This window comes from Harpia harpyja, chromosome 13, assembly GCF_026419915.1.
Source record: "Harpia harpyja isolate bHarHar1 chromosome 13, bHarHar1 primary haplotype, whole genome shotgun sequence".
NCBI classification, from domain to species: Eukaryota; Metazoa; Chordata; class Aves; order Accipitriformes; family Accipitridae; genus Harpia; species Harpia harpyja.
The window spans coordinates 25,358,597-25,384,578 of record NC_068952.1 but is presented as its reverse complement, the minus strand read 5'-3'; the positions used below and the strand labels follow the sequence as shown (position 1 = coordinate 25,384,578).

Genomic DNA, 25,982 nt, shown 5'->3' with positions numbered 1-25,982 from the left:
CTCATTTACCATCTGGTTTCTGTTTTATGACCCTAGCTGTGGATTTATTTTGTGCTGGTGGACAAACAATTAGACAACACTTAAAGACACAAGCTGGAATGTAGGGAAAGCTTACAGTAGTCTTTCACATTCTCTTTATTGTGTGGTGAAAAAACAGTTTATAGAAAAGATGAGTTGAACTGTAAACATTGCATCCTGGTAAGTCTTCCATATAGTCATATGATTATGATTTCTTTTACTTTCTTCAGATTTTTCCTTGAAGTCCAGCTAAGAATGCAACCAACAATAAAGTGAAAAACTGAGCAACTGAAGAAACATCCTTCCACATGGTGAAAATGTCTCTTATTTTTTGACAACGCTTAAAGGACAATGGGGTCAAACACACTTGGGAAGGCTGCAACATTAGATGAGCTTTTGAACACTTGTATTGAAATGTTTGGTACGCTTTTTCAATATTTTACTTTACTGTTCTTGAAATTCATCTTATAATATAACCCCTGCTGTTCTCTGATTTAGCCAGTCTTTCCCTTGGCAAACAACATTTCTGCTCTGTAAAATTTTCCATGTTTCATTTTGGCCCAGAATCACACAGGCCAGAATTTTAATCACATGCATACTGTATTAAATTTTATTAATACAGATAATGCAAAATGGTGGGTATAGTGGTTTTTAAAATGCTGGCCTTCACCAAGAGAAGTGTTTAGTTGAATTACTCAGGGAGTTATTTCTGGCATTGATCTTTGTCTTGAGTGGTTACACAGCTGCATTTCTGACCAGTAATTTTTTTGAAAGGTTTTCCAAATCATCATGCAATAATTGGCAAGAATATGACTTAAGGCTCATGTAATCTTTTTACTTTTATTAAAATGTGATGTACCAGGTCTGAGGGAAAGAAGTGATGAAATAGACTTTGATCCATAACACCATTAATCATGACATGTGTCACATTGCAGTCAGATGAGTTCATGGGTAAGCTTAAATGCTTTGAAATGGGGCCTTAATTCACAAAGCTACATTTCGATTCTCTTGAAATGCAGGACAGCTTTTGATTGGAATGAGGTATTAATTTTTTTTCCCTTGTGGAGAGAAAAAAGTATCTAAAGGTGAGAGAGTATTAAATAATTGAGGGACGGACAGATCTTGCTACTGACTGTAGTGAATCCCCATATATCCATTTCTGTAGACCACCATCAAACCTGTTGTTCTAAAACCTAATGAAAATATTAGCAGAGCTCATATAGTTGTTGTCTGTTGGAAATCATGCCTCTCTTCCTTGTATACACACTCTCTTGACAAGTGTAGTCCATGTGTCATTCCCATTTCATACATGCATATTGTCTACTGTCTTTTAAAAGAGTGACAGACAGAGAATAATCTAAGATTGCAGATGTTGAGAAAGACTGATGGACAGCCAGCCTGCCAGGGAATAACTCTTTCTGCAGTCTCAGCGGCTACATTGCAAACAGGTCTATAAGGCAGCTGGAGATGGAACCCTGGGCACAGATGTGAGGTGTTGCTTTGACATTGAATTCCTTGAGGCAGATCCCTTTTTTAACAATCTAATTGTTAACATAAAACAATAAAGCTGCAATAAAACAAATATTGGCAGTGGTTGTACATAAATCATCTCCCAATCTTTTGGTGGACTAATTTTGGATTTGTTCTTTGGATTACTGGCAGTCTTTTCGTATAATGTTTAGCATAGTGCTGTCCATGCCCCATTTTTTTAGCTATGGCCCATTATCTACACTGGTTTGGGGTTTTTTTACCTTTAAATACCGAGCACTGCAATCTAGCAATATTGTCGTTAAAGGAGCGGGTTTTGTGCTTTGGTTTTGTTTCCTACCTATTTGGTAGATAATGAGCCAATATTTCCACTTTTGATCCTTTCTGTGTGACTCAGCTTGAAGAATAAAAGCTCCTCTCTGTTCATGAATAGTGTGGTTAACTCATTGTTTCTCTTTTGCAGATGACAAAGGAAATCGGTGCTCTAGCCATTTGCCAAGAACCTTTCTTTTAATGCACCGGTGGTATCTGCCTTCCACAGAGCTGGCTGGCAAGCTTCTGTCCACATATCCTTTCACAATGTCTTGCAAATTGACATTACAATATCAAAAGCAGATTGTTTCAGTAACTGCATGTAAAAATGTGTCAATTAATTAGTGACAAACAAGGTTTAGAGGTGAATTTTTTTCAACCTAAAAGATGGAATTCTGTGAGCTTCTTTATGCTACTGCTTGTGGAATTTTTTCCATGTGTACAAGCATACTGGGGCATACTTTGCATTAACGTTGAATAAGTGGAAGTATGTGGCCAAGGTAACTTTTCAAATGTATCACGGCAGGCTGGCCTTTGACTACTATGAACTTTCAGTGGTAGCTAAGCACCTACATGTCATTGATACCTCTTAAAGAATTCAGTAATCATAAGTATTATCATATTTGGTTAGCCAAAGCTGGCAAGAAACTGTTTAGCAGAATATTCAGAATGGCGTAATAGAGGCATTTTTGCTAGTGCGAAAAACAAATTGGCAGCCAGGAATTGGTCTTTGTCCCCTAAGATGCCGTGAAAGTCAATGAAATATCAGAGCATACTGTGGTTACCTCTAGAAGAAAAGTTTGATACTGTTTTTTATTCAGCTGGTGCAGTGTCAGAGTCTTCTGTAGATAAAAACAACATTACTGAATCCAGGCACACAAAGCTTTCTTTAACTAGCATACGTATAGAGATGCCAATGGGGAGAACTGCAATGAATTCAGATTAAAAATCTGCTATTTCATGAGGTAAGCATGCTTCTGGTCCTCTAGAGTTTTGGTTTTATGCTTCTGGGAATACTATCAATGTAATTTCTTTTTGTAAAGTTTAAAACTAAACCATGGAAATATAAAGTTTGAGGGTTTGGTTGTTTTTTTTTTTTACTTGATCTCCAGTCCATAGTGGAATTTCTGTGCTTTGAAAACAATCATTTAAGTTGAGCCATCCAGCATTTAAGACATTTAAATGCATTGAGCTAAAATGCTGATTGAAAACTTGTGCTATGTTTTACCTGGTATTTGAGTGTGACATCTCTTAGAGGGAGACTAATTCGGTGCCACATAGAGGAGACACACATTTTGCTTCAAGATGTAATCTAGTGTGGTGGAGGAAGATTGTCTCTGGGCTGTCAGCTTCAGTTCATACAATCCCTACATAATTTATGACGACAGCAATGTGTTAGTGATGCCAAAGCTATTACAGGTCGAGTATGTCTGATCCTTGTAACAACTGTCTCTTACCTTGTTTCTTGGGAAGGCTTTCATGTATTGGGCTGTGCTTGTGTAGGAACATCTCTCTGTAAAAGAGAAAGCATCAATTTTTAAACTAACATGATATAACCCACTTCCCTCAGACAAACACTTTATCTTTCTTCCTCTGGTCTAAGTTGTATCACTGTGAAGAAAGGGAGGGAGGTATTGAAAGCAGGACTTATAAAGCCTTTTCCGTACCCCCTTAAATAACAGAGGAGACATCTGATTTACATGGTTATCGTGGTAGAACTGCCATTCAAATTAAGATTTTCATTTTCATTGAAAAATCTTTTCTGAGCAGGTAAAGTGTCTCACTTAGGAAAGGGATAAGTGCAAGTGTCATTTGGGTGTCCTGGCAGCATGAGTCAGGACACATGTGTGTGCCTTTTGTGTGTGTCACCTGAGGCATCACTTTAACTTCACATTTCAATAGAATGCTGCTGTGTTGTGCTGTGGTGAGTTAACCAAAGGAAATTACATGATAAAGTAGCTTTTGCCACTTCAGTGTCGCAGATAATCACAGCAGGAACAAGTTGGGGTAGTCCACCATCTCTGCCCAAAAGCCATTGGGTCTGAAATATTTATAAGTCCTATTGAGTAAAATGTGAGTATATATATGCAGCCACTGAATGTTACACATGAATCCCTGATCATCTCTGAACCACTGTCTGTGGATTTCAGATACTGGATTTTGGAATTTCCTGCAGAGTTTAACTTGGATCTTGGGCTGATTCGTTTGACTGAAGAGTTTCGAGAAGTAGCCATGCAGCTTGGATATGAGGATCACATGCACCTCATTGATATCTCCAGCATGTAAGGATGTTATGAGCTTCAACATCTTTCTCTCTGTCTCTGTAACAGCAGAATTCTAGTTCTGTGCAAAATAGAAAAATATTAAGGGCCATCTTGATCTTCAGAGAGCAAAAAAGCAGTTACAAAAAGATTATATTGTCTTCTAAATTTGAAGTTACTAAAAATTTGAAATTCTAGTTGTAGCGTCACAGTGAAGAGAAGATTCTTAGCTGTATGTAAGTTTTTAATATAAACAGAAAAGAAATAATTTTCCTGACAAAGCTAGTGCCAATTAAGTGATTAATATTACTTTTTTCCTATGATTTTTCATACAGCATGACAAGCAATGCAGTGACTGGTATGTTGTGTAAATCTTGCATTTTCTTATGGAATATTTTTTGTTCTTTCATCAGTAACCTGTTAATTTTATCTAGTGGCTTTCTGTGTACTTCTTTTCTATGATTTAACTGGATAATCTTTAGTATTCATGTTTGTAGCTTTATTCCGTCAAAATGATTACACTACTATTTCCTTGACATGCTGAAATGAATGTTACCATTTAAACATCACCAGAGAGGCTCTTGTATCTCACCTGATATTGTAGATTTTCTTCTAAAATATGGCACATGCATAGTGACTTTTCCTTATTTAAAAATGTCATAGTAACCTGGAAGGACAGCACTACTAATCACGGTGAAGGTTGCAAGACTTCCTGCGAGAACAGTACCAGTGAAATCATATGAATATTGTCTCTTAAATCTTCATTTTAAAATATTGTTAGCAACCTCTTTCTGCTCTCTGAAGTGCTTTTACGGTATGTGGGTAGGAATTATTCCATTGCTTGCAAGCAGATGATTTGTCTTTTTGTCCACCCTTGTCTTACTGTTTTGTTAGCTGTTTAACTGTTTCTGCTGTCCCATTATTTCATGGAAATGTGGTCTTACAGAGTAAAAGTTAACCCCTGATGTTATTCAAATATTTTTTAATTCTGTATCAGAATTTGGTGTGACCTGTTCTTCTTGTATTCCCAAGGCGTTTTTTAAGTATGGCTTCTTCTATCATAGAGAACAGTATGTTGTCCTTTTGTTTGGATAGAAACCTGCTACTATTTATCATTTGCAGTAGCACCACCGAAACTCTTCTGTTATGCACCTGAGTGGGTCTTACTCTGAGTGTTTATGTGCTGGGTGTCACAGATCAGAAAACTCATAATCTGTCTCTTATTACAAAACTGTGTGCAAACCATGGGCTACACTCGCAGGTACCCAAACAGAAATGAGAATCATACCTTTTTCTGTTGCAGTCCTTCATATGACTGGATGAGAAGAGTTACACAGAGGAAGAGGATTTCCAAGAAGGGAAAAGCCTGCCTGCTGTTTGACCATCTGGAGCCCATTGAGCTAGCTGAACATCTCACTTTTCTGGAGCATAAATCTTTTAGGAGAATTTCTGTAAGAAGTCTACAACTTTGTCACTTGCAATTAGGAGCCTGTCTTTAAAGACCATTCATATCGTTTAACATTTATGACATTTTTCCCCTCCACATTTCAGTGTAGTAAATCTTTATAATCCTTCATATGATGTACATAGCCATGGCTGCACCAGCACTTCCTTGATCTTTTTCATGATTGATGCTTTTAGTCACAGAAGTTAATTCTGTGGAGAAATTCTGGGCAAAAATTATTGCTAAAAGCTACTGCAGCCATGTGTTGCAGCAATTGATTAAACTAATATTATTGTTCAAAATCTTCAGTTCTTTCTTTTTCCTCTGAGGAAAATAGTTAATTACTTTTCAGGAAACATCAGAGTCTTTGCAATGAACAATTTTTTAAGAGACTGAAAAAGATATAGTCCTTCTGTAGTCTCTGTTCACTCCCAACCACCTCTTCAGAAACTGTCCTTTCATTTGCCAACTCAGGATCAGAAGATAATTCAGGTTGGAAGGGATCTCAGGAGGCCTCTAGGCCAACCCCCTGCCCAAAGCAGGTTCAGCTCCAAGATAGATCATGTTCCTCAGGGACTTAGCCAGCTGGGTCTTGAAAATCTCCAAGAGCAGAGACGGCACAACATCCCTTTCCTCCTTCTCGCATATTGGCACTGAGGAAAATTTAGATACGATTGCTTCTTTTCACACAGGATTGTACATGAACAAGAGGCAAAAATGGATGAAAATGAAAGTAGAAGCTAAAGGAAAACAAATGAGTAACCCAAATGCCAAAAGAAATGCTGATTTCGCTGGCAAATATCCATATGAAAAGGTCACATGATGCCACTGTATCTGGTGGCAAATGGAAGCAGTAAGTTCTCAAGATGACAAGTTCTCTGAAGCAAAAAAATGAGACACTTAAAAAAGTGTTTAGGAGCATGAAAGAAATCAAACTCCAAAACTAAGAAAATTATATGAAGTTTTTTGTTTGTTTCAAGAGGGGAAGGAAAAAGAGATCAATGAGGAGCTGAGACCAGTCTAAATAGAATCACTTTTGACGTCATTTAATAACGTTCAAAGGTTTATTACTCTAGACTTCAAATCATGGGAAAACACCCTACTGTGATCTGTGCAGTGCTAACCTCAAAGAGGGAGGGAGGGAGGGACAAGAAAAAAGGGATGTATTTCTAAGTAGACTTAAGATATATTTTAATGCCTTTGCAAATTCCAGAAAAAAAAACTCAGACCTGCAATGAATTTTAATTTTTCCTTGCTGTTTCTAATTTGTCTGTTAATTTGTTGGCTTGAATTTTGCTATATCTCAGATGTTTCTCTGCAACCAGTTAGAGTTAATTAATCTTATACTATCCTGTAATGCAATGAAGAGGTTTGAAAGATGTGTTGTTTGTTTATATGAGAATGGTAACCAAAAAGTTGTAAGAATGGTACTTTTCCAGGAAATAAAGTGAAGGGCACACCTCAAAACATAGAGATTGAGAAAGGAACCCAGGATCACTAATCTAATTTAAAGAACAATTGAGAAGTGCTACAGAGAAACAACTAGCATTTATTTGGAGATGTCAATGAGACCAGGTGATTTGCTGTAAACTGTTCAGAAATGTAAGAGTGCCACTTATTTTTGCAAGGTAGACAAAAGTGTTATCTCAAAGCTATGTAATTGTAAAAGATGATTAGTCTGAATCCTGTCTTTGGTTTTACCTATTTAAAAAAATGTGGGGGAGAAGGAAAGGCAGCGTTAATCACAACAGAAAATATTTAAAAGTGTCTGAACACTGAGATACTATTTATCTGCATCTCTGAAATGAGCATCTGCTGTGTAAGAGCATATGCCATCATATTGCCTTCTAGCGGGCAATTTTTGATCAGCTAAGACCAAGAAACCCATGTTGTCTGGCATTGCTATCAACTCCCTGCACAAGCTAAAGTTATGTCATAAGCTTCTGAAAATCCATCTTAAAGGGACAGCTCAAAAATGTTTTCCAAACATTTAGGGAAATCTAATTCTTGGGAGCAGTAGCTCTCCCATGTAGAACTATGTCCATGAACATACAAGGACTGAACAATAACATCAAAAGAAGCAAGATTTAGCAGAAGTAGGTCCTTGTGCTACAGAATTTTTTTTACATAGGAGGAAGAAAATGGGTTCATAGTTAGCTTCTTGGGATGCAGTTCAAGCTTCTGTGAAGAGTGACAGAGCTCCTATTGATTTCAGTGGGGCCAAGATTTCCCTCTTTACATCAACAATGCAGTTGGTCAGGATATTGGAGTGGGATGAAAGCTCTTATTTACATGCTTCTTGCTTGTAACACCAGATAATTCCTATAAACTATCATGCCATGAGGATGTCAAGTAAAACTACACAGAATTAAATGTTGTAAGTGTTGAGTAAATTATGGGAAAGATAATTCCCTGGAAGTAGTAACCATGCTCATCATGCGTGCTGCTGTATTATCTAACACACAAACACTGAAGTTTTATGTTGACCTTTAAGTAATAAAAAAACCCCAACAACAACAAAATTTTAAGAAAGAACTGATGTGCAGCAGGGTCTGCTGACCCTGAGACTTAGTCACTTTCTAAACAAGAGGTGCTTTAAAAGGAAAAAATTATCAAAGCTTCAATTTGATTCTTAAGTTGTCCACCGTTTTACTGAAAATGCCTTTCCTCTGTTAGTTCACAGACTACCAAAGCTATGTGATCCATGGGTGCTTGGAGAACAATCCTACTTTGGAGAGATCTATTGCTTTATTTAATGGTATCTCCAAATGGGTCCAGCTCATGGTTCTCAGCAAACCAACACCTCAGCAAAGGGCAGAAGTAATCACAAAGTTTATCAATGTTGCACAGGTAAGTCTTGCATATGAGTCTTTTTCCTTCAGTATAAAGCAATAATACAAATAGAGATTGCAGTAAACAAATGAACTGGATGCTCTTTGTGCTGTTTCCTCAGTGAACAGCCTGTTCAACACCACTGCAGGTTATTTGTTCAGGTGTAGTATGTCTGCATTTTTTAACTAGCAGACATAACTATAAAATAATTTTTCTTTGTTGTATTCTGGCTGACAACTGTCACTATTGTGTGTTTCTTGTGGAGCTAAGCTAGTTAAAAAAAGAAATGCTGAACCATTCTGTTATGTCCCCTGGTTTAGTGATTTCTGCTTTAGCAGTGATAGGTTGTCTCCTTTCACTCGTCATGTGTGACACTGGATAGCTGCCACATGTATTTCCTTGATTTTTAATTATGCATGATCAATCTCTCCTGCAGAAGCTCCTTCACCTCCAGAACTTCAACACACTGATGGCAGTTGTGGGAGGTCTAAGCCACAGCTCTATTTCTCGCCTGAAAGAAACTCATTCTCATCTGTCTTCAGAAGTCACAAAGGTATGGTGGGCTCCACAATATAGACGTATTGAGCAGAACATCACCTCTTTGAGGTCTGATGGGTTCTGCAGTGCAGGTGTCTCACCAGCACACTACCTGGATCATGGCAGGGCATCCTAAAAGGCACTTTGTTTGCATTCCTTTTGGTGGAGAAGGATCAGCTCATGGAGATCCTCTGCTTGATTGCCTGTGCCAGAGAGGAAATTAACACTGTCAACACCCTGACATGAGTTGTGCTCATTTAAAACAGATTAAGGAAATGCTATGAATGCTTTCACAGAGACTTGCTTCTCTGGCTATTTGTAGGACTGGAACGAAATGACAGAGCTGGTCTCTTCCAATGGAAACTACTGCAACTACCGCAAGGCTTTTGCTGACTGTGTTGGCTTCAAAATTCCTATTTTAGGAGTTCATTTGAAAGACTTGATTGCTGTCCATGTCATTTTTCCTGACTGGGTAGATGAGAACAAAGTTAACATAGTGAAAATGCAGCAGCTTTCCATCACCTTGAGTGAATTGGTTTCCCTGCAAACTGCCTCTCATCATTTAGAGCCTAATATGGATTTAATTAACCTTCTAACCGTAAGTATTGACCATGTTTCAATTCACTTCAATTATTCAGATGTTGAATGTCAGTAAGAATATTTATATCTATAGAGATAAGTGCACATTCTTATCCCAGTTTTGTAATAGAAAAGGGAGAGAATACAAAACAGAAACAAGTTCACATGAAGCATGAATAAAGTCAAAGAGAGTTTCATTACTGTAGTGTGTGATGGCTGGAAGCAGCAACAGGATTGTTTTCAATTAATTATTTTAAGAACAACAGAAAGAGGGCTGTGTTTATGTTAGGAGAAGTGAAAACTAAGTTCTGACTACTTAGAATTGAGGCTTACGTCTCCTGTGCAAAGATTGGGTGACGTGTTGACATGGACACACAAATGAAATTCCAACTTGGCTGTCATTCTGTTCTTGCTCCCATGTACTTTGTGTGCAACACAGCACTCTTCCTATCCAGTAAATAAAAATGCTCTTGAATGGTTTTAAAGAGGCTCTGCAACCCCTACTCCTTCCCCTCCCCTTACTCCTTGGCAGTGGCTACATTTGGGGAGGTTTGAAACTTGCACACACAAATTACAGATAAGGATCTGAATGTCCCATTTCAAACCAAAGGAAAGTGAGATTTTAGAAAAACTGAATAAAACATTTTTTAAAAAAAGTTGCAACTGACAATGCTAAAAGGAATTAATTTTCAGTCCCCTTTTTGATGTGTAGACAATGACTGTAATTTTAATAAACACTACACTTATTTCAAAACATACTGAAGCGTGGAGCCTGAACCATCAGGCCAAATCCTGTCCCTAGTGAAATTTAGTCATTTCAGCACTGATCTTAACTGCAGTAGTGTTTGGCCCAACACCACAGTTTGTTCAGGTCACAGGCAAAAACAATGTCTTAGAATTAAAGATTGAACCTGTGAAACTTGGAAAAAAGGAATGTTGTTTGTTATAAACTGTTGATGTTGCAAGCAAGTAAAAGCCACCTACTCATCTGAGAGTAGTCTGAAATATGTCATGTTAGGTAAAGGACTCTCTTAATATGTAATCATTTTATGCTCTTCCTGTTCTTGTTATTTAACTTTTGTCTTTCAGATCTCTAATCCGGACTGAAAGAGAATCTCTTTGCTCTCCTTAAATCAATAAAATTCTTTCAAAAATAAACTTAGAAGTAAGCAAGATCTGTGGGTAACTAGGGCAGATTTCAGAATTTTTCCAGTGTTTATTTTGTTGGATAGCATGAACTTCTCAGAATTTACTCCCTGGGGAGGTGGGAACCAAATTGCAGCTTTTCCTCAGCCAGGTCACAGACTTGAGGTGACTCTCATTACCTAGCTCGTTCTAGGTAAATGCCTTAACTGGAGGGCTATTGGGCAAGCACTTTGGATTTTTTCCTTTCATGCTTTACTTTGAAATGCTCAAAAATGTGCATATCTAGAAATTAAGCAGAGGTGGTATTTTGTGTTGGATTTACACTGGGACTGATCAGGTGCAGGGGTTTACACTATGGAGGATGACAAATATGAGCCTAAGTTTGAAGCAACCAAGACAGTGTGGATATACCTGTGGCTTCACTGTAATGAGGAATGGGAAAGTTTGGGGAATTGGAGAACCTTCTCCTATTGCACTTTGTGTGGACCAATCCAGGAACAAGTCCTAATCACGTTTAGTGGGACAAGGAGGAGAAGGGACTGTGTATTGCCCACTGCAACACCCACCTAATTAAAAAATTAGACTATAAAGGCAGATATTTATTACCTTGTTTTGTTTTAGTAAGGATTGAGAGTTGCTTTCTTATCTCGTGCCACTCTTTCCCTCCCTGCTCATTTCTGAAAGTTCATAGTTTCTTACAAGCTTGGCTGTGAGTAGGGGGAAGTGGAACCTCAGGTTTTAGAGAACTGAGCAATAAGAAACTGAGCCCCAAAGGGCAGAAATTAGACAACGTGAAGTGAGAGATGGAAGCTGAACCACTGCTGACATTTTCATTAGCTGTTCTTCTCTCTTCTGGGTGACAGCCTGCTTTCCAAAAGGAGCAGAAAGCTTCAAATTTTTCTAAGACCTAGCAGGTTAATTCCCATCATTGTATCAACCTGAGTTTATGTATTTTACCTGTTTTTCAAATTTTTTAATATTATTTTCCTTGTTTTGTTTGTTTTTAGCAAAATGATATGGATTTTATTTATATCTACGTAATATTTTGTTCAGTATATTTCATTTACCAGGAAAAGTAATTGAGTACATGACAAGTACTTTTTTGCTTACTATGTTCTGATGTATTAACTCCTAATATAACTGTGTTGATTTTGGTTACAGCTGAGCCAATTTGATTGTAAATAAATGAAGCTGCATGCTGAAGTGTTGATTCCAGACCTGATCATGGGTTAAAATTAACTTGTGCTGCTTTTTACCTGTTAGAATGATTCCATGGTGGTACCTTTCAGTAATGATGGAGACAGCCATAGGCATCCTAGGTAGACAGCTGTAGGTGTCCCAAAACCTTTTGAAGGTAATTCTATCTTCATAGTGGTCACTGGAAGTGTAGTTGTGAGTCAAGTAGGTTTGATAGCGTGGGAGTTTTGAAAAAGGTTTTGGAAAGGATACAACCAAATTTCTACAAGAGGTTCCTGGACCTGAATTTTGGTACATCTCATAATATTATGAGTATTCTCACTTTTCTTCTAGTGTGTAGGTTTTGTCCTCATTTGTACATATGAATACATTACAGTACTTTTTTTACAGTGGTCTCTTAAGCAGTAATAATGAACTTATATAGTAGGTGAAATGGTTTTGTCAATCTTTTTGTTAATAAGAAAGCTTTAAATTATAGGCTGGGGTCAGAGAAAGAGGAGAAGAAAGCTAGGATTGCAGCCCAAAGCTGACAAGAGCTGACTAAAAATAGTTGACCTTGCTACGTGCAAATGGTCTTTTAGCAGGTTTAGCCTCCCTTGCTGCCAAAGTCATCCTCAGTTTTCAGAACCTAAAGAAATAACTATTCTATTTATTGCTAGGTCTTCCCTCTAATGTAAATGGTAAAAATTTTTGTTATCTTTAACTTACTTAAACTCCCTTTCAAAACTAGTAAATGTATATAAACCTGTAGAGTGCTTTTCATCTGCGTGTGAACCAGCTGACCCAACTATTTGTTCACTTCTGCTGTTTTCCCATTAAGCCCCTTGAATCCAGGCAGGCTTTTAGTAGGTGTTTTGTCCTGATAAGCAATGTGTAAATCTCTCGCCTGGCCTCCATCCCTTGCAGTATTGTCTTTTACACCACACTTAGCAAATGCTAACAGTCTGGCCTGTGCTTGCTTGACAAGTAAATCACTGGGTGCTGGTTTGCTAGTCCAACAACTTGCACAAAAAGATAAAATGGGTATATTTCGTGGACTAAGTGGGCACGTGGGAATTTGCCCTGGTCTTTCTTTTCCTCCATGGTGGAGCCCTATCTGCTCTGGGGCGGCTAATACCTTTCAAGTGGTTTGGAAATTATGATGTTTGGGGAGACTGTTAAGAGCTATGAAGTGAGAGCTTGGCTTAAACTTTGGGGCAAGAGCTTGGTAGTAAACTTCAGGCAACCTGGTCAAGGGTCTTTACGGGCATTTTTCAGATGCTCTTGTGTGTATAGACCTAAAGGGTGAATGAACAAGAGAACTTAAATCTCTGTGGTTTCAGTGGTAGCTGCTGAATGATCAGCATTTTGGAAAGCTGGGGCTCTCTTTTGGTTCCGATGTCTGCACACAAACGTGGAAGTCTGCTTTCCACCACCCCCCATCTTTTTGTCAGCATAAAAAATCAGCTTCCAGCTCACAGAATTTTAGCTTTGAACAAGTAGCTGAAAGAAGCCGATATTTTGCATGGAAGTTAAAATGCCACAAATAAGGCAAAATTTTGTTTTATGGAAGGCAGTGAGACAAATGCCAGGCCTGCTGGCATAGGAGACTGCAAAAGCTGAGGGGGAGCTTTAGTGATGCGAGTCCTCACTTGGTCATGTGTAAATGAGTCTGGGTTATATGGGCAAGAGAAGTAAATGTACCATGACTCACCAGCTGGTGAGGCAGAGCTTGTTACATGAAGATGGACTCGCACCTTAGTGCACGCTTACTCTTAGTCTGTGTGGTTCTTCCTCCTTTCCTGCCTTATTGGCCACACTCAGTCCATCTCCACTGACCCTGTACCTGGTTCTGTACCAGTCCTTGGCATCTGAAACCTGGAGCTAAGAAGTAGAAGTAGTAAAAGAGGACCTAGCATGAGCTTGGCAGTGCACCAGAGAGGAATAATAGCTGTAATGACATACTCATCATTAGAAAACTTAACATTTGGTAAGGATGCTTAAGGGATTTCCTTACCTGTTGTGCAGTATTTCCACATTGTTTCTATTTCACAACATGAATAAAAGCCTGTGGGTCAATGTTTCATCACTTTTTGTGGATTGGAAGAGGATCTCAGTCTCTCAACTAGTCTACAGTGTATTTACACCAACTGCATTAGAACTTATTTGGTGCCACCATTTTTCCCCCCACTATTTTTAGGTCTTGACAGCTATTTATCTAACCTGTTCTGAGACTGTATGCAAATGACTGGAAAGTCCCAGTCATTTGTACAGTCTAGTGAAGAGAATGAGAAATATCTAAACAACCAAATTGAAAGTCACCCTCCCTAACTTCGGTTCAGTAAGTTCCACTTACTTACAAAAAAAAAGCCCTGCCTTTCTGATCCTTCCTCCACCCTCCTCAATCCCCTGCAAAATTGCTTGGAAAAACAGGACAGAAATGAAAGTCAAATTAGAATGGAAACTGCCACCCGCTGTAAAGGTTGTCCTAGGAAAACTCTGATTACACTTTATCTGTCAGAGCAAAACTGTAAATAAAATATAAAACGAAAGCTTATATAACTGCACAGTCATCATGCTTGTAATTTTTTTGCTAGTATTTGAAACTTCTGTACTAGATAATACTTTATCCACTCTGTGCTTACATATTGTAAGTATGTAATTGAAATTATAACTGCTGCTTACGATGATAAGGTCAGATAATTCAGGGAGGGGAGATACAAACTTGCTAAGTACATACTAATGCATTTTCATCCCCAAATCCACACCTTGCTCATCTGGCCTGCTGAGAAAACTATGCTCTTTAGTGGGAACAGGGCAAGGCCTTCTGAACTAGCAATTCTGCTGTCAGTCCCAGCCTGACCTGATAATATAATTTGCTCCAACTGAGTTCTGCTTATTTTATACCACCAAGGAACCAAAGAATACAGTCACTGAATAACTAAGCACATAAATGATATTGGTTACAGCAGTTACTGGATCTACATTATCTTTAGGACAGGTCCTTACATTCCTCTGTGACGGCAGCATGTCAGCTGGGTGAAGGAACCTGCAGGATGTCAGGCTTTCACTGGTGCCCATAACCAAATTATGAAGTACAAAAATCAGCGTAGTGTTACAGCTAGACAAAATGAAAAATGCAAAATCCAGACACCTCCAAAGTTATGTGTTCACTCTGGGATGTGTACCCGTCTTGAGAAAGGGCATGACTCATGTCTTACTCATTGTACAAAATTCTGCCTACAAGAAGGTGGTTCCTAGAGGTGGTTCTGCACTACGGTGTCACTGGTCCTGCTCCTTACTAATTCAGCACTTCAGGTTCTCTAAAAATAACCTTCTGTCACAGTCATTTAGTCAGTAGCAATTCTATCTGCCTGCTGGGAAACACCTTTTTAACTGAATCTTAGCTTAACTGGGGATTTGCAAGGTAGATGATAACTTCAAATCATGTCAATTACTCCAAAGCTAATTAAGGTAGGGACATGATCACAGGAAACATGCAATGTTCGTTTCCTCTCATTGCAAAAAATTAGCCACAGTGTTGATTACTTTTCTCCTTCATCACTCCAAGTGAGGAGGAATTTACTACAGACCTGCATCAGCACAAGACCACAGCTGCCAAAGTAAAACCAAACAAATTCTTTTTACTTTAAGTGTATTTATGGCCCTTCTTTTCCCTCAATAAATCCTATACAGAAAAGAATGTGTACATGGAAGGAAAAATCTTTAATTTCTCTAAAAACAGAAGCTGAAAAGGAATTTACCTTACTTGGTGAGAAGGTATCGGGAACAGGCCAAGCTGGGCTAAAGTGACTGGGATTGCTCTCCATGGAGCAATTTGCTGCATCAACTGTGGTGCCAAACCTGGCTTGCCTCTCCCCGGGCTCATGTCAGTGCTTTCCAGAGAGGTTTTTGCTGCATGGGCTGATCTCTGTAGAAGAGCTACAGTGCTCTGACCCTTCTTAAGGAACAAAATTTGACCAGAACGCAATCTGAATCCTTCTAGCCTAGTCCCTTTACAACTTCTTTCCTGCAGTTTTTGTATTCACCAGGTTATTTCTCTGAGATCTCTCATGACCATTGAACTGCTGAAAGAAAGTGTTTTGCCTAAGGGTGGTCTTTGGTACCAATGTTCCTCTTCAGAGAAGGTCAACACACAGCCCCTTTCACTCACCATGCTGGGATGCAGGTTGTGACAGCCCTCGAGTACAGCACCTGCTCGGCTCGGTACAGGCGTGAACAGCAGCATCTGCTCACCAGCATGGGTTATGGTAGCTCTGGGAAAAGCTGCTTTCCCAGTAGCTGCAAGCAGCTTCGGTGTATATGCTGAACTTCGAGTAGCAAAACTTTTTGTTTAGCTTCAGTGAGAGGTATATCTGTGCTTACAAGACTGTCATAACCAACCCAGTCTAATAAATATTACTGTTTTTCTCTCTTTCTTACACATAGCTGTCCCTGGACCTCTATCACACTGAGGATGATATCTACAAGCTCTCGCTGGTGCTGGAACCAAGGAACTCCAGATCTGTAGGTCATCTTTTACTGCATTTTCACATATTGCTTATTTTGTCTGCATGCAATTAATTAAATTTTTAAATTACAGTTAATGAGTTTCATTATTCCTATTCACTTAAAGCCTTTTAGTGTGTATGTTTGTATAGTAAACACAGTCACTATTTATAGGGTTTAGTGCATATTGGGAGAAGTAAATAGTGAAACATGCCAGACTTCATTACTAATTATTTTTCTACAAAACCTCTCCAAGTCACGAAAAACATAGTTTGCTTTATGTGAAGATATCCTTTGTAAGTTTACATCAATTATTATTATGTGACCATACTTCATTTTCTGGATGTTGGTGCAGTTGTATAACACAACACTGAGTCCAAAGATTTGTTTTAGGTAAGCCACAGCATTAGCTGTAGTGTTTTAAATACTGTTTGCTTATGTAGAATTGGCTGTATCTTGGCCTCTCAACCAATGTTTAAACACTTCAGAATAGATATTACTTTTTTTTTAGTATGTGCAACTGAGAAAATGCTGCATTGATACATTTTTCATTATGCTTTGCAAGTCTGAGGATACAGATGAATCTCCTAATTAATATTTGAATTTCATTTAAAGCATTACTCTCTCTTCTGTTGCCAAAGTTTGGGGAGTCTTCTTCCCTATGAGCATTTCATCAGTGCATTAACATCCTTACTACCTGTCATATGCAGCAAGTGATTCTCTCAGGCTGAGGCCTCTCAAGTCTGACATGAGCAGAAACTAAGGGTGGCTGGAAATGCTTAGCAGTATGAGAGCAGAGTCCAGTAGTCTGAGGTGATTCATTGCAGTGCTTTTTATGTTTTTGAAGTATTCTTAAAAGCAAGCAAGGAAGCAGAACCCCTTAATTCCCAAGTATAGGGCTTCTCTGGGTTTCAAGATAGTTCATCACTCTTGGAGACCAGTTTGAGGACTATGAGTGTGTGCTTTCAGTGGTGGATGATGAGCAGTAGTAAGGAAGCTATTGAATATTTCCATAGTCAACACTAATTCAGTTTGAACACCTGTAATTTAATTAGAGTCTCCCGTCCTTGTCGGATATGACTTGACAACAACAGGTCCCATTTATCGCAGTCATTCTGGCTCCCTCTTGCTCCCATTACTGCCAGCAAAGCCGATTTGTTACAGCTTTGTGTTGTGGAAGGACTAATGGCTCACTATTGTAAGTGAAGAAAATTACCACATTGCTTCTTTGATCTCCAGCCTGAGCTTTAAGAAGGACAAAAGCGATATAAACAGTGCTGTGAACTTTAACACTACCCAGCAATTGTGAGAGACTTCGGCATAACGATCAATGAATAACCAGTGACATTGAGCTGTTGCAGCACCCTGATGGGTAGAAAGCTACAGCTGAATCTACAGAAGCCAGACCATTTGAGCCATACTTCTCATTGATGGAGTGCCAAAGCACACAAGATATTTTAGAGGGGAAACTTTTTAGAGGTAGAGCTTTTGTATATGGAAAAATTTGTCAAAGGCAACATGACAGCGTAGTTATATCATTCCAACTGCTCCTTGATTTATTGTTGTACGGGTACAACTCCCATGCAGGTGCACTGTGGAGGAAGTGCCTCAGGCTGCTGCAGTCGTTTTCAAGGCAAAAGCGGAGCTGATCTGCTAGCATACGAGCCTGCTGTCAACAGGGACTTGAGCAAGACTTTCATTCTGCTAAAACTGGGAGGAGACTCTTCAGTCAATGTAGCAGCCTAAAAAATACTGAAGACTGACCACCAGTTGTAGTAGAGCATCTCCCTATCGCACTGGGTTTTCCCTGAGCATTAATTATCTTCTTGTTGGGAGTTTTTGCAAGTACAGCTATTGGCTAGATGACAAGTTTGCCTGGTGCAGTGATGCCACTGAAGACACACATATTTTTTTTCCTTTTGAGTAGACTTTATTTCAGCACCAAAATACGCAGATGTTTGCATCCATCTGAAAATGCTTTTTCAGTCTACAATACCATTACACCTGTGCTGGTGAAACAGTCAGGAGATACAGGCTGAATCACAAACAGCGTGACGAGATACAGTGTTTCTGAATGTTCAGTAAATTCAGCTAAGTAGTCTCTGGACACTGGTTAGTACCTTTCCTCATAGCAAGCATTTCAAATATATAAATAAAATTATGATTGTTCATACAAGTCTATGAGTGAAATAGAAAGAACCAACATTTCCCTTTGGCTAGTGGCAACTAACAAGAAGTTTTCATTGCAACTTGTCAAAAAACATAAAAATTGAATAAGGCTTCAAATGAAATAGCCCAGAAGAAAGAGGAAGGCTTCAGTGGATCCTGTCTCTTTCCACCATTTTGCACTCAGACCAGCAGGAGTTAAAAGCTCTCTGTGAGGACTTGGTAGTCTAGCACCACTCTGACACTTTGATACTGATGCTTTGAGTCCCTTCAGTCTAAGATTTTTTTTTAAGAGAAGGCACATTTCAAATTTCTTCTCTGACCATAGCTGTAAGAATACCACAATACTGGCATGTTGCATGTTATTACGTAATGTCATCTTTAAAAGGTTGCTGCATTTCTGCATATTTTTAGAGCACAACCACTTGCCAGCATGTTGATCTATCACTGTGTGGTGACATTAACTTTAGGATTAAAACACTCTGTAAGTGCTTTTGGCATATAGAGCTGGATGTCCAGGTTCACTGTATTTCTTGTTGAAATTGAATTCTGTGGATATAGGGATTTTTTTCTTCCCAAACTTACTTGTGCGGATTTGTATGATGAGTCAAGAGGCATTGAGGAACTGATAAAAGCTGTTCTGACAATTGAATAAGGAAAAGCCAAATTAATAAAGCAACCCACTGACATAGCCGCCTTTTTTTTTTCCTACCAAACACAGTAGAGTGTGATCTTGTGACCATTTTTCATCTCAATGGCAAAGTCTACAACACCTTTGTTATACACAATAATAACTATAACATCTTTCCATGGCTTAATTATGTCCCTCTTGACTCACACCAATTTAAAGGGGGACAGATGAGACCCAGGTTTCTTGCTCATCAGCTAATACAGGGGCCTTCTGAGGTTGTGGGCCGTCTCCCTTCTGATCAAAACCATGCTGAATTTTTTCTGCTTGATACTGCTTCGCCTGCTAGATGTCCAGTGGCAGATACAGGAGAAGGCTGGTATGCCTTGCAGCTTTTTTCATGCTAACTGCTGATTTTTGAAGCCTTACCTGAAACTGTGTTCAGATTTGTCCTGTATTTTCTACTTGAACAAGCTGAGCTGCGTGCCAGAGCTTCTCCCAAAGCACTGTAGTGGCGTGGAAGGAGTCAGGCTGCGTGCTCTGTGCATTAAGTGAGCTGTCAGCTACCATTTCATCAAGACCAAGCTGTTTTCAAAATAAAATAGTCTGGCTGGTGTTGTCTGCAGAGCAAATCAAAGGTTAACCCCTTTCTGCTCAGGCTGCCTAAATGAATTAAGCTGTGCATCCTGGCCCATCTCAGCTGGAAACCGGTGGGATTGCTGAGCACAATTCTGCCCCCACTTCTGCATCCTGCTCTCTTCTTGATGCTGCACAGAGCAGGAGTGTTAACTTATTCAGGCTGCTGCAGCCCCTCACGTGGCTCCTGGGCACGGTCCCTCCGTCAGGGAGTTGGGGCCAGGCTGCATTGTGGTGGAGAGTTCCTCAGGGGCTTTACTGGGAAGGAGAAAAGCAAGTTTCTGGAGTTACCTATTTCTGATGCCTGCTGTGTCCCGAGACCCTCCTTCCTTCCCTCTTCCTCCAAGTCTCATTGCTGTTGAACCCTCTGGAGATGGCAGTGAGGAAAGTCTGCCTCGGTTTGCTTCTGAGCTCACTGGGCACTGCTGCTGCTGGTGTAGCTGCGAGGTGCCACAGAGAGCCCAAATGAAGCTGTTGGTGGAGGCAAGCAATCCTTTAAAACCTTGCCTGATGTTTTGCTAAGCACGTTTTTACAGCACGGGGACTCCAGTAGTTTGTGGTTGTAGCTCCGACATATAGAGCTGCTTTTAACGGGAAATTCAACTTCATAATTCAGATTTGAAAATCTTTGTGTTCTGATGCATCTCTCAGCAGCCTACCTCCCCAACAACACCTAACAAGCCAGTAGTGCCACTGGAGTGGGCATCTGGAGTGGTACCAAAACCTGACCCTACAGTCATTAACAAGCATATACGAAAGCTGGTGGATGTAAGTATTTGGAAGAATATACTGGTCAAAGAGAATGATAGCTTTGATATTGTCATCATTATAATTAATTTCAAGCTTTTCAAGATACTGTTATGGTTGGGATGAATTTCAGACACCCAATAACAAATTTGAGAATTTACTGATATGTCCAGAAATATTTATTTTATTCCTGCAATCAGCAATGGGATTAGTAAGCAGGTTTCTGGATGCAAAGGAGCAAACTTTCAGGAGCATCCAAAGCCTAGCTGCTGTTCAATAGATTTGATTAGCAAATATAAAATCAGAGGGCAAAGTTGAGTTTTTGCAGCTCTAGCCACCCAGCTCATGTCTGGTAACAGACAGCTGGAAACAAAAATACTCAGAAACAAGGCCTCACACATTACTAGGTCCAGAGGAGTTTTCCGGAAACCCTACTTCTGGTTTTCAACTTGCTGTCATTTGACTGTCCAGAGTATATTATGTATGGTAAAGATAGCACTGTCTTCATAACACTTTAAAAATGTGGGCATGAGGTCATGGAGAATTATAGCTGGGATCTTCCAGCTTCAGTTTGGAAGGTGATGTGTTAGGTAACGCAAGCAAAACTAAACACTGCCAGGTTCCTTTGGAGAGACTGAGCCCTGTTGTGTTGGTGTGTAAGGGAGTTTTAGTGATGTGGGCAGCATGCAGAGGAACCAGGAACGTGTTGTAGATAATGAAGCAAGATTTCCTTCTGCTTTTTACAAATTAATAACTAAGTCTGGGAGGAACTATTAAACTCTGACCTTTGTCTGTGTTACAGGTCATTAATTGGGGTTATGTTGTTAAGATAACTTAAGCAAAGTCTTCAGTTCTCTCACTCAGCCTTCAAATATATCTTCCGGTTTATTTTTTGTACATGCTCTTTTTTAAAAAAAAAAATTCATTTTGCTCTTAATGTGGGACGCCAGAACTGCACATGCTGTTCCTGTATTGCTTTTCTCAGTGCCATATGTGTTGATAAAAATCACTCCCCATCCAAACCTCTCTTTGATAGCTTGTTTAAATAGGAAGTCTGTCACAACTCCTTAATCTTTCCAGAATGTGCTGGGTGGGGGGTTGTTCGTGTTCCTGTGGGTGGGAGAGATGCAGTCTCCCATTCCATAATTTTGGCCTGGTTCAGGATGTATGATCTTGAGTTTGACAGGATTAAAACATGGCTTGGGGCTGTTATGCATACAGCTTACCAAGAGGCCCACACCACTCTGTACAGCTGTCTTTGTTTTGCCAATCTTTGTCATTTACTAGCTGCTTTGAGTTGTGCTTTAAGGCATTGTTTTTATTACTAAGTGTTGAATACTACTTGGGTTTGCATATTGGTTCCTTCTTGATGATGTATTTTTGAGATCTGCCAGTCATCAGTTACAGGTCATTTGACAGGTGCTTAGAAATTGGCTTCATCACGTTCTCGTTAAAATAAGGACACTGCAAACACCTTTCGGAGGTCTCAGTATATTAAATTCTTGTCTTTGTCAACCAAATGTTAATCTAATGAGAGAGTTTGTGCTTCAATATGTGTCTTTCAGATAGCCATGTTGACTCTGACACTCATGTTTTTCCCATCAGCATCACACATAGCTTTAACGCCCCTTGCACATCTCTGCAATCAGTAAGACAGAATATAGTATTTCCTTAGCAGCTAAGGAGGGCTTCCATCACTTTATGCAACCTTTTAAATTTGATCCCATGTCTGTTTTTACTTAGTGGTGAGCTGGGGTGGGTTGTTGGGAGGGAATGGTTGTTAGATACAAAGTGCTCGTGTGTGACGTGGATGTCAAAGCATTAATAAACAAATCAGATAGAAACAGTACTGTGGCAGAGCAGAGGTGACCAACTAAAAGAGAAGTGAAGCCCAAAACATCTGAAATACTCATGGGAAAGCTGCTGTTGGGTTGGTTTTGTTTTATTTCTTTTTTTGTGATTAAAAAGCATACTTAATGAAGCAAAGGGAATATATTACGAGGCAGAATTTTACTGACACTTCCAATAAAGAAGAAAAATAAAGCAAGACTAATTATGTCTGAAGAGGTGTGGAGGACCATCACTAGATAATTACTGAGGTCAAGTTTTCTTCAAAAATTAGCCATTTTTTCCCCTACAGTCCAATAAATATGCATATTGAAGTACCAAGTAGGAATAAAGGGAATAAAACAAGGCAGCAAAGCATCTGATTAGTAATGTTGAACATTAAGTTACATGTAATTATAAAGTTGAAAAGCTGGTATAGATTCAGGATAGGCTGATATTAGGACAATAATTTCTTTCTTTTTCCCAGTCTGTCTTTAGGAACTACGATCATGACCATGATGGCTATATTTCTCAGGAAGACTTCGAAAGTATAGCTGCCAACTTCCCCTTTTTGGACTCTTTCTGTGTGCTGGACAAAGACCAGTAAGTTTGGAGATTTCTTTGTGTTTTTTTTCTTTTCCTCAATTTAAAAACTCATGAAAACCAAGTATTGAAGAAACAGTGTCTCCCAAGCTTCTTGTGTCTGACATCTTGCTTAAGGAACCGAAGATCACCGAAGGCTGAATTCTGTTCTCATTTAACTTCTTATGCTGTAGTTGGTTCTATAAGCCCACCCAGGCTGGAGTCCTGTGTTACCTGGTACTTTAAAAATCATTTATGTAAAAGCTTAATGAGGAATTCCTGCTGGGACTGAGTCAAAACCCCTACAGTCCCATCAAATTACAGTGGAGATGCTGTATCCAGACCAGGCATCAGCCTGATGAAACAAGTAAGTTGTGTGCGGGACAGGGGAAATTAGTGTATATAGCAGAGAGAGGGTAACAGATATTCTAGCAAGTATATATAATATGTATTTCCTAGCCAGTTGGGCTTGATAATTCTTGTTGTCCAGAACCTCTTTGGCTGTCAAGGCTGGTGGTCAGCCGGGGGCATAACTGCTTGATCTGTGTGAGCAGTAGGTCCAGATCCTTCACTTAATGGCCTGGTCTGTGCTCTGATACCATTAACAGGTGAGAAACCAAGGTCCGTGCTGTAAGTCCAGTGTTTGCTGTTTAATGAAGGATAAGAACCACAAAGGCTCTAATTTTTTTTTTCTGCCAGATCTGTTGCAGCCCTTTCAAAGAATGCATTTTGTGTGCTACATGCTTTTTGCAGTGAGAAAATCCTGAATTGTTCAGTGCTGTGAGCAGTGACAGATCTACTCTACTTTTTTTTCCCGAACAGAGATGGTCTTATAAGCAAAGAAGAAATGATGGCTTACTTTCTGAGAGCTAAATCACAGTTCCAGTGTAAAATGGGACCAGGGTTTATTCATAACTTTCAGGAGATGACCTATCTTAAACCAACTTTCTGCGAGCACTGTGCAGGATTTGTAAGTATGTTTTTAATAATAGTATATCTTAAACACGATTTTTTACCCTTTAATATAGACAGGGTGAAACTGGCTCCATGCATTGCTAAAGTCTCTTGGCCAAATACCTCATTGCATTCAGCAGCACAAAACATTTACTCATGTTGTAGCTCTGCTATCCAGTTTTGTTTTAGTGGTTCCTGAATACTGGTATTTGTAAGAATTACTGTTGCAGGGGGAAAAAATAAAATTATGTTATCTAAAGGATATTAGAGTCTATATGAATGGCTTTACTTGGTTTATCTTAACTTCTTTAATTTGGCTTGATTTCCCATGTAAACAAGCTCAAGGGAAAATGGGTGTCTGGAACAGAGGATGTAGATGAAGCAAAAGCCGTTCTTTCTCAGGAAATTGCACATGGCAACATAGCTATGTTCATAATTCTCTGAATGGCCATAACAGCCTTAATCCTTTCTCTATTGAATTAACAGATCTTCTAATTTGATCAAGAAATCAAAAGTGCTTCCAGCAGTTCTGTGCAATAAGAATTTTTTAAATTTATTTGTTGGGGTTTTTTTTAATTTGCTTTTTCTCTCAGCCATAACTCACCAGATGCCACTTATTAGAGTGCTCTGTACATAGCTGGGAAATGATTGGTTTTGTGAATATTTGCATTGCTTGTAAACCTCCTCCAACTTCTCCACTTCAGACCAAGTATAGTAAAGAAAATGGAATTACTCTGATTTAAAAGTTACTTTAATGCATACACTCTGCTGAAATCAAATGTCCACATTTAGACAGCTAAAGCAATAAGGGCAGAAGGCCATGTCCTCTGCTTATGTGTGGCCCACGTACAGGGTGTAAACTCAGACCATCATCCCTGCTCTCCAGTGCACATCTGCCTCTGCTATCAGCAGCAAGATCTCCAGCTTCTACTACATGAACTTTTCCACTAAGTAATGTTTCTTCATGGTTGAAAGTAACAATAACAGCACTGCTAAGTGCAAAAACGTGCCTCCTTTCAGACCAGCTCTGGTGTTCCTGCTTTTGTCCATGCTCCCATCTTCAGCTCGCTTCTGTTGCGACACGTCAGTCTTGTTCAGATGCTCATGGTCCCTATCATAACCACTGATCAAGGCCATTGGGAAGAAGGAATTCCACCTATTTCCGCTAGAACTGCAAAAACCTTGGAGGCGACATGGTCAATGCTGGTTCATGAGCGTGCTGGTGGGCTCTTGAGCTGACAGCTCCAGCAGAGTGATGGGGCAGAGGCAGTCACTGGCCTGAGCCTATTGTTTCAGGCTGCCTGCAGCCTCGGGAAGATGTCATTGCGTTCGTGACACTCAGTTCATGTTTGGAAGGCTTCCATAGCAAGGCAAAGCCCAAGGACTGTCCTGCAATGTCCTCTCCACCAGATATTTTTCTCCTGCATCAATCTGCTAATTGGCTATTGTTGGATTTTTCACATCTCCCTGATTACATCCAGTGCAGGAATACAAACGAGTAAGGGGTTGTACAGGAAATGGAAATAAGGTCATTTTTCCTGTCAGCTCACTGAAGTCATTGGCATTGTCCTGTGGATGAGTTGGGCTGATAGGACAGGAACCAATTACAAAATCTGCTGTGTATTTGTTCTGCATTTCAGTGCTGCTCATCCACAGGTGGAAACCTAATTTCAAACTGATGCACTGCTTCACAGTCAAAATAATGTGCATTGACAGTGCAGCAGGATGAATTGACATGACAGTGCAATGCACGCAGTATTCAATAAAATATCCATTATTAAAACAATACGAACTTTGAAGGTCAAGCTAATACCTAATGCCATTAAGCAGCATGAAATTGATATGCCCATGGCCAGTTACAGTTCCGTCCCATAGCTTGAGTTGCACCACATAGGAGGGTAGGTGACCAGCCATCCTGCCGAGCTTTATAATCTGAATTTGCACAGATTCTCTTACCTTGGAGCTGGCTCAAGCCAGCTTTGCAGCAAAGCTGTGTTAGACACATTCAAAGCTTTAGGTCAGAATTCATGACATGGCACTTCAGCTAAGCTTTCATGGCTGTGTGTAACCACAACAGTGGTGCCAAATTTGAGTAGGAAGAAGGTTGTCACCTCTTTGCACGGGGAGGGCTGGCAAGGCA

The 25,982-nt window shown here is 39.5% G+C and overlaps 1 protein-coding gene across 2 annotated transcripts in view; it reads left to right on the top strand.

Annotated features, from left to right (window-relative positions):
- Positions 1-25,982, top strand: part of RASGRP3 (RAS guanyl releasing protein 3) — a 51,437-nt gene that overhangs the window by 18,359 nt on the left and 7,096 nt on the right. The window contains exons 2-13 of one of the 2 annotated variants that reach the window (XM_052806497.1): positions 249-439; positions 1,970-2,072; positions 2,721-2,783; positions 3,969-4,100; positions 5,383-5,530; positions 8,200-8,373; positions 8,792-8,908; positions 9,215-9,490; positions 16,243-16,320; positions 20,384-20,500; positions 22,794-22,909; positions 23,711-23,858. In XM_052806497.1, the coding sequence (XP_052662457.1) occupies positions 370-439; positions 1,970-2,072; positions 2,721-2,783; positions 3,969-4,100; positions 5,383-5,530; positions 8,200-8,373; positions 8,792-8,908; positions 9,215-9,490; positions 16,243-16,320; positions 20,384-20,500; positions 22,794-22,909; positions 23,711-23,858 (1,542 nt within the window). In that variant the 5' untranslated portion in view covers positions 249-369. Of the gene's footprint in view, positions 1-248; positions 440-1,969; positions 2,073-2,720; positions 2,784-3,968; positions 4,101-5,382; positions 5,531-8,199; positions 8,374-8,791; positions 8,909-9,214; positions 9,491-16,242; positions 16,321-20,383; positions 20,501-22,793; positions 22,910-23,710; positions 23,859-25,982 lie in introns of those variants that run through there. The other variant, XM_052806496.1, reaches the window with a different exon arrangement.